Genomic DNA, 13732 nt, shown 5'->3' with positions numbered 1-13732 from the left:
TCCTGCTTGACAACCCACTTCACATCTCTGTGCTTCAGAGGCTAAATGCTGGTGATCACAGCATTGACTGAAAGATTAAAAGAGGTAATACATAAAAAGCACCAAGCACAATGTAGTAATTTGGTACATCGTAAGAATGCAATGCACATGACTGCTATTATTATATTACTGACATTTGTGGAGCACTTCCCTTGTGCCAGGTACTTTGTACTAAGTGCTTTATATGTATCATTCTAACTTAACTCTCACAACAACCCTGTGAGGTAGAGTTATCCACTTTTTACAGATGAGGAAACAGGCACAGAGAGATAATGAGTTGCCCAGAGCAAATGGAATTGCTAGGTCAAAGGATATATGCATTTTAAAATTCTGATACATGCTACCGAATTGCTCTTTATAGAAGTTATATCAATTTACACTCCCACCAGCAATGTGGTACAAATGCCTGCTTTCTCACGGCCTCGTACACACGGTGTGTTAACAAACACTGGGATTTTTGCCAATCTGATTAAGTGAAAAATGCCATCTTTCAATTTTCATTTCTCTTATCATGAATGGAGAACTACTTGTATTTATTTTACTATCTGCTCATTTTTCTATTAGGTTGTCAGTCTTTTTCATATCAGCTCCCAGAGTTCTTTAGATAGTAGGAGGATTTGCCCTTAGAAATGAGCTTTGTCTCTTAGTCTACAGAATTTTGACTTGGCTTTTATGGTGTTTTGGGCCTTAAAAAAGTTTTATTTGAAATTTTATTTTTACATTTAGATCTTTACCCATTTTGAAATATGTGTTGGCTTATGGTGGGAGATACAGAGCCAAGTTTACTTTCTCCAGAGGGTTACCCAGTTGTTCCAACACTATTTTCTGAACAATCCATCCTTTTCTCACTGGTTTCAGATGCCACACTTACCATATAAATTAAATATAAATAATATATAAATTAATAACATTAATATTATTTATAATATATAAATTAAATATAAATACATCTGAATCTATTTCTATACTTTCCATTCTATTCTGTTGGCCTATTCATTCATTCACCAAAATGATACTGTTTTAATATTAGTTTTATGTGTTTTAATATCTGTTAGGATCGAACACTCCACTTTTTTCCCCATGTGAACTTTAGTTTTTTGAAATCGTATTGGTATGTCTTATCGGGATGGCACTGAATTGTTCATTTAAGTTAGGAGGACTGACAGGTTTATGCCGTTGACTGTTCCTATTCAAGAGCTTGGTCTATCTTTCCACTTGTTCAAGTCGTCTTCTGTATCCTTCATAGTATTTTAATGTTTTCTTCAGAGTTTGTACATTTTCTTTTAAGCTCATTCCTGGAGACATTTTAAGATTAAAACCTTTTAAAGAAACTGAGGTTGACATTCTTCAGGTCAAACGTTTTGGATCCTCAAGTAGAAGCTCCCTGTTCAGGACACTGAAGAAACCCAAACTCTGCACGCAGTAGATAGGCCCACGTGACCTTGAGCCCCTTTCCCATCATGCTACTTGGTGGAAAGTCCTCTGCAACCAACAGTCACCAATTGCATTTCCATGAGGCAATTAGAGAAAACATAGCTCCTCTTTTCTCCACCCTCCAACATACTCCATTCTAACAAAAAAGACTCAATTCTAAGGCCTTCAGCTAGAGGCCATCTTTGAGGGATAGATATACAATTTGGTGACCCGCACTCCCCATCACTGACTACTGCCAATGCTGTTTTGCTTCCGTCACCTTTACCTACTGATCCTGAGACTAGCTTTTGTTTACTGCATCTACTAGGTTCTGGCTTTAGTTCTTTCTGGTTTGCAGACCCTAAGCCCATTATCTCCCTCCTACACAGACATCCATCCAAATATTGCCAGTGACTTGGCCAGGTCCCTTACAGAGGGGTACGGATTGTCTCTGAGTGCTGCAAGCAGATTGCCATTTGAATTGGAGTTCTGTATCACCTAAGCTGGGTCTGGGGTGAGTCCCTGCATCTGGTTCTAGTCTCTTTTGTAAAATGGACACGATCACCCACCTTACTGGGCCACAAAGAGCAGCAGGTGAGTTCCCTGATAGGAAAGCACCTAGCAGGGGCTTAATGAATGCCACCCTAACCTTCTAGGACTTTCTAATGCCTTCTTCCTATTCTGAACCTTTCAGCTGGGATATTAAAGTATTTCCCAACTAATGTTTTTCTCTCTAAGGTGCTCTCCTGGTTCCGAAATCAATGTGGGCAACGAGAGACAATTGAACAGCCCATCTCACTGGGTGCTACCTAACAGAAGGGTTGGTTTCCTAAGAGCTGTACTGGAAGGGCTGGCTCACCCAGCTCCTTAAAGTGCCCAGACTCTGACAGAGGCTCCTGTGAGGTCAAGTCCTGAAGCAGAACCAGTCCATGAGAGGCTAGGCCCACTTTGCTTCCTGACAGCCTCAGTGTCACTCAAATGAAGCAAAAAGGGCTTCTTCAAGGGACCAGGGATGTCATGCACACAGCCTGTCAATTCTCTTAACATACCCCACTTGATGTGGTACCAGTGTCCTTGCAAATACCTCTGCGGTAATGTACCTAGAACCCTTTGTGTGTTTAACAGCTCTTGTGTTGTTCTGTGGCCCTGTTCACACGTGGCCTCCCTTAGCAGACTAAACGTTAGTGGCGGTCTCTTTAGTCTCCTTCTGGCCAGTACGCAGCACAAGTCTTGGCAGAGAAAGTGCTAAACAAATGTTTGTTGGCCGAAGGAACACACTGCTACAGTGGTGTTTACTCGGGTCCCCTGATTTAACAGTTCTATGTATATGCCCAGCCTAGCTTGGGGACCTACTTAGAATTATGAAACACACAAACACATACAAAGGCTTAAGTCAGGAGAGACTCAAAATACCTTCTTTCCCTCAGAGAAATCGCTTGGCCAAAGAATCAAGGAGGAGAAATAAGGATAAACTAAACTATGCTCTAAACTATAAAGAATGTAAATGTTTTTGTCAATGAATAATTCTACGTAATAGCTAAATTTAACTAAAGTATTGAAAAAGCAGCCCAAAATGTTAAAAAAAAAAAAAGTTAGCTGTTCGCACACTACACCAAGAGAGGCGCAGCGCGATCAAGAGTTCACTGCTGTCTCCAGTTTGGAATTCTGTTGCAGTGGGTTATTCTGAAGGGTGGATGATCACCTTGGAAAGCAACAGAAAAGCAACAGAAAAAGGAAGGACGAAAGCATGAGGCAAACAATTCAAAACCTTTTCTTTTCATCTTTTTTTATTTTAAATTACAAAGGATGTTGCATACACTGATGAATCTGTATCTGACTAGAAGTGCTGAGGGGTTGGAAAGTGACAGAAAACAAAGGCAATGTTTGAATTGCCTTTTCTTCTGAAAAGAAAAACTGCACAACTATTAACCAACATTTAATAGAATAATTTTTAAACAGCTCATGCGTCAACGAGATAAAATTCTTTCTAGACAATAGACAAGACTAAATCCAATAAAAAGTTTCATAGCTACAGTTAGGGGAGTGGGGAACAAAACTACAGAATATTTATGATAGCATTACAAACAGGATCCTACGCAACTATGCAAAAGAGGTCGCCACATTGTATGAACAAACACTTTGAATTCTTGCCCTTCCGCTCTTCTCTTGTGACGTCTTATGTGCAGTCAGCCCTAGTATCACTGTTAACCACAAATGCTAAGTTATAGGACAAATCCTAGGGAAAGAAGGTTAAAAAAAAAAAAAAAAGCAGGCAGTGGAATACAGTGTCATAAAAATGTGGTGAAAAGGCAGATACAGTACACACATATACATTTCTGTTATTTGGTTCTGAAAAAAACAAAGGGCGAAGGGCAAGACACAGTAATCAGTCCCGCTCACATCCACCCATAATTTAATTAACTACACCATTGTGTTTACATTGTTACGAAAGAGGCAAACTTAGTTCACCCAAACTTGGCACATTGAAATACCCAACTTTGATGTTCCTCACTAGTCACCAAGTCATCAATTCCAAAATACTATTTGGAAGTAGTTTTAAGGTTCTATTCCCTCACCACTACCCCCAAATCTCTCTTTTCTAAAGGAAAATGGCAATTTGGCATAATTCAGTTCCTAGGTGTAATTTCTACAATTTCAGTCAGTTTACTAAGCACGAGGATTATGCTTCAACACATAATCCCACTTGTCTATGGAAGTGTAAAACTGTCAGTAGTACATTTTCATCATCTTCCCCCAACATGCTTATTCCTTAAAACGAAACAACCATTCCTACAGTTGACATTCATGGTTACATCCCAATGTGTTTGAAATATTAAAAAAACATGGAGTCATCTTCTCATAATGCCCTTATTAAGATTACAAAGATTACAAAAGAATCCACAAGTATTACGGCACTGTGTGAGGCTTATTTGTCATGATCCGAGGGAAGAACAAGACTGCAGTTCTGTGCAAAGTTGTGGAAATGGCCTTAGTTCCATGGGAAATGGTATTCCACAATAGACTTCACTAGAAGGATAATTTGAAACTTTAACACTGAAAGCATAATTCAATGCATTCTCAAAATTCAAGTTTCAAGATTTGGAGAGATGCTAACATTCTGTTACATAATTAACTAGAAAATACTTGAACAGAATTTTAGGAAGACTATATAAAGAAAGGGAACATAAGTTTTTGTTAATTCCTGCTGAAGGCAACTTGATTTCGTTTCTTAGAAAGTTAACTAACTCTTAGCAGCTAAAATATTTAGAAATGTATGGAATAAAGAAAAGCACATCCATTCTTGACATTTTGGTGAATAAACTAACAGCTTTATTAATGAAGGCAAACATCAGATAACTGTATGAATATTATATATAAAAAAAGAAATCCAAACTAACAGCATTGTATTTCAAAAGTACTGTACTTCTGTTTCTTTTAAAGAGACTTGTCATCTGTTTTATAAAACAAACAAAACGAGTACTCTTCTCCTAAAAAATTCTGGAAAAATGAAAATAGTCAATTTCAAGCTGATGAACTGAGCATACCTTTCTTTAAATGCAGACTACTGCTAAGGAGCAAATGAAGTCAAGCATCAGAAAGAAGATGTATGACAAATTCATGAAAGTTAGGAAAAAGGGATGTAGTGAAATTACTGCTAATCTCTCCCCCTCATATTCAAAGACCATTCAAAACTGGTCTTTCATACAAATATAAAATAACAATAAAGAGAGGGAATTTGAAACCATACCCATCTGAAATCCTTCATGATGTTTTTATAATAGCTCTGATTCTCTTACCAAAAAGGTCAAAGTGAAAGATTTAGGAAGTGAAAGGGAATGGAGATGTTTTGTTTTAAATGTACAAGTAAGGCACAATATAAAGCCACATCATAATCTGTCATGAAGGATATAGGAGAGGACAAGAATCGTACATGGTACAGTAGAACAAGCAATCATATTGACTGATAAAGTGTGGCACCCAATTCAAAACTCAGACAAGATCTTAACAAGAACAACTGGACAGCATGCTTTCATATGGAGACAAACTCTATAAAGAATCCAGTGTATCTGAAAAGAGGAAGAACGTTTTTTGTTTTTTTAAATCATAGTAGTACTAGAGTCAAAGTTTATAATCGCTTTGGGAACAATGGGTTTATTTGAGGTGAATTCACAATGCCTTCACTTAAAGTAAAATTCTGGACTTCATTATGAGCTATCTGTATACCATGTATGAACACAGAAAACCTTTAGAGAGCTCTTCTCTAATGATCTTCACCCAAAAATACATGCCACAATTTTCAAAAACAGAACACGTACAATTGTTGGGGTTTTTACGTTACCCTTATAAGATTTGTTTGTGTGATACACTAAACGTATACATTTTAATGACAATAGAGGAAGCAGATTATTACTGGCATTAAAGTACAACCATTTCTAGACGGTTTTAAATGCCACAGAGTCCCCTGGTTAAAATGTAAAGCTGCACAGCTTGCCTATGTCATCTTTATGATAAAGTTAAAACAGCAAGAGGATTTAACTTTCACTCTACATTTTACTGCCAGGTTTTTATTTAGATCAAGTATCGCTGCAGCATTCTGACCAGCCCAGATTTAGCAGCAAATGGCAGGAATCATATAAAATGCAATTTTTTTTAACAAAGTGCTTTTCTAAGATATACATACATATATAAATAGGTACAAAATAAAGTGTCAACATTAAAAAGCTCAACTATTTAAAAGCTTTCACCTATTTAACTTAAGTAGTACATATAAAACACTGAAATGCAAGGATATGGAATCTACTAAACAGATTCAAAGTCTTTTTTTGAAATGCAAGACCAAAAAATCAAATTCTGGTTTGCAGACAAGAAAAAGGTATAAAAAACCAGAATTCCTAACAGAGCAGCTAGAAAGGGGCAATTTTATAAACCTCATCAGCTGAATCTCTATCATGAAGTGATTTTCACCTGATTGCAAAACTGCCATATTTTGGAACATGTTTCAATTTCCCAGACACATTCTGTCAAAACTTCATATACCTCCAAGTTACAAACCTGTGCTTTGCCTTCTCCCACCTAAAAATGAAAAACTTTAAAACAATAAACTTACATTCTATTAAACCATTAGATCTAAGCTTATCTGTTTAGTGTGAATGCACTAACCAGGTACATTTCCACCAAGCACACAGGGTAATCTTGTGCATCACAGTTCAGCTAAGGTGTTAAGACAATCCTTCTTGGAGTTTCTTTTTCATAATGTCAAAGAAGCATGAAAGCAACATTGCTCACTTGTTACTGTGTGTTTTAGAATCAAGCAAACCTTTATAAGCTATAGCTTCATGTGCTATCACTTACAAATGGGAAACCGTGGTGGGGAGGGAGAAAATAACAGAAAAGGAAACACACTGTATAGACAAAATATAATTAAAAATAAATTCTCCAAGGGGTAATGGAGAAATAGTTGGAGAAATAGATACTTTCCCGGCAGCTAGGTCGGAAATTTTTGGTATTTTTTTTTTCTGGCTAAATAGGATTTTTTTTTAAGGTATAATTTTTAAGCTACCAGTTTTCAGAGTTCAAAACACAAGATTTGAAAATAAAACAGTAAGAGAGACAGGACGGAAAGATCTGTAGGGAAGGTTTATAACGTTGCCTTGACATAAGAAATTTCTCATCAAGAGGTAAAGCTTTAACATAGTTAAAACACTGACTAATGAAGCTGTTTTATGTGAACAAAAAAGAGCACCTAAAAACTAAATGTGTTAATATTTCTCAGTTCTAGAAACTATAGAAGAAGAATAAGTCACATGTTAAGTTTGAAGAAGCTAGTTTGAAAATACCTGTACAAAAATATAAAAATCTATAAATCTTTTTGTTTTTGTTTTAAGCTTGTGTTGATCTTTGAAAATATTACATGCACAATAATACATCAATTGGAAAAGTGGCAACTAAAGAATTAGATATTTTTAGCTTTTTTCTGTCTTTACATATATATATACATAATACAATAAAAATAATCTGTATTTTGGTTGTTTGGTGGAAGTATACTACAATAAGCTAAATAAACTTTTTAATTTTCAAGGTCAAAAACTATTTTACCAATAGCTTACTAAAATGAAATATATTAAAATTTCCTACAATAAGTGCAGAAATAAAAAGACTTATAGACACCTAAATGGCCACCAACTTATCTACTATGGAAGCGAACTAGAGGAACAGCAAAATAATATCTGTATGTGTGGATGCTCCTTCTGTAGATAATTGGACCCAAACAGAAATAAAATTCACAGTTCAGTAAGATCCCTAACCCTGACCTTTTCGTTTTTCTTTTTTTTCTCCTTTTTTTTCATACATTCATACAGTATCATGTAAGCTGTGCAAAACTTTACTTAGACTGGCAGTATGCCATATCAGTTGCATTTGTCTTTGGTACAAAAAATAAAACAATCGCAATAATGTGCAAGTATTTGTCTTCTTCCGGTCAAGTACCGAAATATGAGTTTTCTAGAGCCATCTTTTTTTTGTTTGTTTTTTTGTTTTGTTTTTTATACAATACACAGACTCTGTGGCATATATCTACATTTCAACATAGTCCTATATACATTCAAAAAATTTGAAAAAGAGTTGGAACAAAAAAACATTTAAACCCCATAATTTTTCCATCTATATATCTTGTTTTTCCTCATTAGGGTTTTCATCATACAAAATATTACCAGTTTTATAGTTTCCCCAAAATACAAGGCACAAAGAATATGCTTTTTTTTTCTTACTTGCACAGACATTATATATATATTTATATATATATTTATATATACCATATTGAGCTCGGAAAATGAACATCTAATATGGCACATGGGCATGAGTGCTGGGTTGTGCCATGTACAAGTGAGATTAATGGTTGTGGAAAATTAGAATAAAAAGCAATAATTCTAAAAACAATCTAAACTGACTGTTTAAAAAAATGCTTCCTCAATTTTTTTGTGGTTCAGAGCATAAACCTGCCACAATATTTGGCATTTACTATTATCTTCACTCTTCCAAAATGTTTTGCTTTAACAGATTTTGTAATCTGTATCTAAACATCTACTTAAATGTATGAGTTTCAATTCTGATGCCAGTAGCAGTTTTAACCAACGGTTTATGCTCTGAAAATGTAATAATCAAGTATTTTGGATCATGCTTCACTTATGCTACTTAGTTCTTAAAACAATGTAACCTAATTGTAAATGTTTACATAATGCTAAACTGACATGCAAAACAGAATGAAAATTTACAATGAATAACGTGACAAACACAGACATTTCTGACCAGTGGTCCAATGAGGCTGATTACACTTTTGATGTTGGTATCCTTAGTCCTACAAGGCCTCCGGTGGGATTGCCTTCCGCAGTCTTCTCTAACACTTGGTTAACAAATTCTGAGGTTTGCCCAGCAACTGGGAGACCTGAAGAAAAGAATAATAGGCACACTTAGACACATATGAAGGTGAGGAGTAGGAAAATCTGAGGGTCAGGGGTGACTCTCAGCTAGACACTGGTCCCAGATGAGTGTTCTGCCGTTTGCTACTGCAGCCCAGAAAATAATTCTACCCACCATAATTAGAGCCTACAAGATTAGAAGGATCAAACCACCAACTGCTCCAACCTCACTACATCTCATAGATGGGCTTCACCCACGTGACTGAAAATATATACCTGAAGGATGTTTTCATTCATTTTTATAATGACGATCAATTTTACGTTCCTTTTTCTTCATTTTAAAGAAAAGTGGATAAATAAGCAAACTTGGAAGAGAAGAAGGAAAGGTGGGAGACACTGCAGGTATGTTGATTTTTTCGTCTTCCTCATCCTCTATAGCTGAGGTCAAAGATATTTGATATACTGATTTTATGTAACAAAGGTGTACGTGTTTTAAATGTAATACAAAGCTGAGCAATTAAAGGAGATGGAAGCAGAAAAATACTATGCAGTAATTGCTCATAAGAAGTCAAAAGATACTGTAAAAAACAGAGAATTGACACCACCTTAACCATGTGATCAAAATCAGCCTGACCAATAATGGGACAAACTGATACTGTTTCTTGATTGACATAATGAGAAGGATATATAAGCTACAATGAATCCTTGCCAAGAAAATTTAACTGTAACTAATCATGGGCAAACAGATGAATTCAAATATTGGGACATTTTACAAGATCAACTACCTGGATTTTTTATGGAAGAAAAAAGCCTGGGAGACTGATCTAGATTAAAGGATACAAAAAAAAAAAAAAAAAAGACACAACTAAATGCAACTCATGATCCTTAAATGGATCAAAAACAAACAAAAAGGTTATAATGGACATTACTGAGACAACTGGGGAAATTTCAATATGGACTCCATATAGATGTCACATCAACGTAAGTTATAGCAGTATTGTGTCTAAGTAAGAAAGTGTCCTTGTTCTTGAGAAATACATGCTGAAGTAGTAGTTATGGATGAAGAATCATATGTTTATAAGTTACCTTCAAATATATAGGGAAAAAATGTACACAGAGGCAGAAATAAAGCAAATGCAGCAAAATATTAACAGCTGGTGAATCTAGCGGAATGACAGGCAGGTGTTCACTGGACTGTTTCTTTCTACTTTTCTTGTAGGATTGATATCTTAAATGAAAAGTTGAGAAAAAAATTAAGTATACATGTTATTAGCTAAAAAGTGAACCTGCAAGACAAAAATGTAGAGCTTGAAAATAATCAGAGGACACATACAAAATGAAACTATAATAATAATGGATCATAGAGTGAAGGACATAAAAAGGCAAGAAAGCCATATGAACAAATCTTAACAGCTTTTTTTTTTTTTTTCCTTGCGGTACGAGGGCCTCTCCCATTGCGGAGCACAGGCTCCAGACGCGCAGGCTCAGCGGCCATGGCTCACGGGCCTAGCTGCTCCGCAGCATGTGAGATCTTCCCGGACCGGGGCACGAACCCGTGTCCCCTGCATCGGCAGGCAGACTCTCAACCACTGCACCACTAGGGAAGGCCCTAACAGCTCTTTTGATAACAGAAATAAAACCAAACATACATCAATAAATAAAAATGAGCTGGGACTTCCCTGGTGGCACGGTGGTTAAAAAGCCACCTGCCGGGCTTCCCTGGTGGTGCAGTGGTTGAGAATCCGCCTGACAATGCAGGGGACATGGGTTCAAGCCCTGGTCTGGGAAGATCCCACATGCTGCGGAGCAACTAAGCCCGTGCACCACAACTACTGAGCCTGCACTCCAGAGCCCACAAGCCATAACTACTGAAGCCCATGAGCCTACAGCCTGTGCTCCGCAGCAAAAGAAGTCACCACAATGAGAAGCATGCACACGGCAACGAAGAGTAGCCCCCACTCACTGCAACTAGAGAAAGCCCATGCGCAGCAACGAAGACCCAGCACAGCCAAAAATAAATAAATAAATACATTAAAAAAAAAAAAAAAGAATCTGCCTGCCAGTGCGGGGGACACGGATTCAATCCCTAGTCCCGGAAGATCCCACATGCCGCAGAGCAGCTAAGCCCGTGCACCACAACTACTGAGCCTGCGCTCTAGAGCCCGCCAGCCACACCTACCAAGCCCACGAGCCACAACTACTGAAGCCCACGTGCCCTAGAGCCTGTGCACCACAACTACTGAGCCTGAACTCTAGAGCCTGCGAGCCACAACTACTGAGCCTGTGCACCATAACTACTGAAGCCCGTGAGCCTAGAGCCCGTGCTCTGCAGCAAGAGAAGCCACCGCAAATGGAGAAAGCCTGCACACAGCAATGAAGACCCAAAGCAGCCAAAAAAAAAAATAAAATAAAAATGAGCTAAACTCATCCATTAAAGAAAAACTCCTACACTGACTAATAAAGAAAATCAAACTACAAGTTATATATAAAAATCTAGAAGTGAATTTTATGGTATGCAAATTGAAATTAAATGTAAATTTTAATCTAATTAAGATCTTTTAAAAAGAGATGTGTATCATATAAAGTAATTCAGAAAGACTGAAAATAAAAGGGAAGGCTACCAAGCAAAGATAAATAATAAGAAAGCTACATTCATGATTGTAAGATCCGACAAGATTGAATTCAGGGAAAAAGCTGTAAACAAGACAAAAGATGTGTGCTTCTTGATGATAAAGACTATAATCCATAATGAGGGGGATGTAACATATAGCATGGTGACTGTAGTTAATAGTACCATACTGCATATTTGAAAGTAGGTAGGAGAGAGGATCTTAAAAGGTCTCAGCACAAGAAAAAAATATTTTATAACTATGTATATTGACGGATGCTAACTGGACTTACTGTGGTGATCATTTTGCAATACATACCAGTATCAAATCAGTACATTATACACCTGAAATTAATATAATGTTATGTCAATCACACCTCAAAAAAAAAAGAGAAAAAAATGAAAACATGAACTCCGGAAATTAAAACAAATCTAAAAGGATATAAGAGCCGCAAATAAACACAACAGATAACGCATTTAAGAGAAACAGCAGTGAAAAGGGGAAGAATTTTAAAATAAGAAATTAAGAGATTTTTTTTTTAAATTTGAGAAGAAGTGAATATACTTCAGAAAATACTGAAGACAGGCAAAGAAGATCCAACCCACAAATAGTAAGAGTCCCCAAAGAAGAAAACCAAAGCAAGGGAACAAATCAAATATTAAAAACATATGGGCTTTCCTGGTGGCACAGTGGTTAAGAATCTGCCTGCCAATGCAGGGGACACGGGTTCGAGCTCCAGTCCGGGAAGATTCCACATGCCGCGGACCAACTAAGCCCGTGCGCCACAACTACTGAGCCTGCACTCCAGAGCCCGCAAGCCACAACTCCTGAAGCCCAGGCGCCTAGAGCCTGTGCTCTGCAACAAGAGAAGCCACCGCAATGAGAAGCCCGCACACCGCAACAAAGAGTAGCCCCCGCCCACTGCAACTAGAGAAAGCCAGCGCACAGCAGCAAAGATCCAACGCAGCCAAAAATAAATCAATTAAATAAAGAAAATTTAAAAATAAATAAATAAATAAAATTTAAAAGATCTGAAGCTACTTACTGAAAGAGCACAGAGTGTATATGAGAATATCAACCTAAAATGACCAACTCCAAGACATGGTCTAGTAAAATTACTAGGATTTAAAGAAAAAGGAAAAAATCCTGTTGACATCTGGGCAAAAATAGCAAACGGCATAAGGGAAAAAAATTAGGCAATTATTAGCTTTGCAACAGCAACACTTTATTCCAGAATAAAAATGGAGAAACATATTTAAAATACTCAAGGCAGGAAAATGTGAGTCAAGGATTGTATCTGGTAAAACTGACAATCAGGTACAAAGGGAAAACACAAACTTATCAATATATAAGACCTTTAAGTTAAAAAATAAAAAGGCAGGAAGAATTTTTTCTTATAACATTAAATTTCTCTCTCTACGTAACACAGGAAGACAATGTAGAAATAAAATTCTTTTAAGGAAAAAAATTCAAATGTTTACGATGTGGGCTTTCCTGGTGGCACGGTGGTTGAGAGTCTGCCTGCCAATGCAGGGGACACGGGTTCGAGCCCTGGTCTGGGAAGATCCCACATGCCGCGGAGCAACTAGGCCCGTGCACCACAACTACTGAGCCTGCGTGTCTGGAGCCTGTGCTCCGCAACAAGAGAGGCCGTGATAGTGAGAGGCCCGTGCACCGCGATGAAGAGTGGCTCCCGTTTGCCACAACTAGAGAGAGCCCTCGCACAGAAACGAAGACCCAACACAGCCAAAAATAAATAAATAAATTAATTAATTAAAAAATGTTTACGATGTAATATGGTAACATCAACAACTAATACTTACTAAGTATTGAGAATTTGTGTTCAGCAGTATGCTAAGTGCTTTACATGCACTCTTTCCATTTAATCCACACAACTGTCCACACTTTACATTATAGATGAATAAAATTAGGTTGAGGGAAGTGAAGTTACTTCCCTAGGGTCCTCAGGTAGTAAGTGGCAGGGCCAGGACTTGAATCTAGAACTGATTTCAAATACTCTGATTTTAACCATTATGCTGAATGAGCTTTTGTTTTTTGGAAACGTATCTTAATTTCTGCACATGACCAGTGGGTATTGCTAGAGCCACAGAGAAACCACTAGCATTTTGTGTGTAAAAAGATAGGAAACAAGGCATGCAGAACCTTAAGTATCTTAAGATAAAGAAAATGTTTTAAGAATGAAGATAAATGCTCAAAAGAATCAAATGTTACACAGAATGTCAAGAAAAATAAATT

General features: G+C 37.1%; 1 protein-coding gene across 4 annotated transcripts in view; it reads right to left on the bottom strand.

The window, feature by feature from the left end:
- The window catches only part of CREBRF (CREB3 regulatory factor), a 69190-nt gene that overhangs the window by 834 nt on the left and 54624 nt on the right, over positions 1 to 13732 (bottom strand). For 3 of the 4 annotated variants that reach the window (XM_030829909.3, XM_060296613.2, XM_030829910.3), the window contains exon 9: positions 8301 to 8893. In XM_030829909.3, coding sequence (XP_030685769.1) covers positions 8778 to 8893 — 116 coding nt within the window. In that variant the 3' untranslated portion in view covers positions 8301 to 8777. Of the gene's footprint in view, positions 1 to 8300; positions 8894 to 13732 lie in introns of those variants that run through there. The other variant, XM_070045225.1, reaches the window with a different exon arrangement.

Source organism: Globicephala melas, chromosome 3 (assembly GCF_963455315.2).
Source record: "Globicephala melas chromosome 3, mGloMel1.2, whole genome shotgun sequence".
Lineage (NCBI taxonomy): Eukaryota > Metazoa > Chordata > Mammalia > Artiodactyla > Delphinidae > Globicephala > Globicephala melas.
Note: the sequence above shows the minus strand (reverse complement) of the source record. Positions and strands in the feature narration are given on the sequence as shown.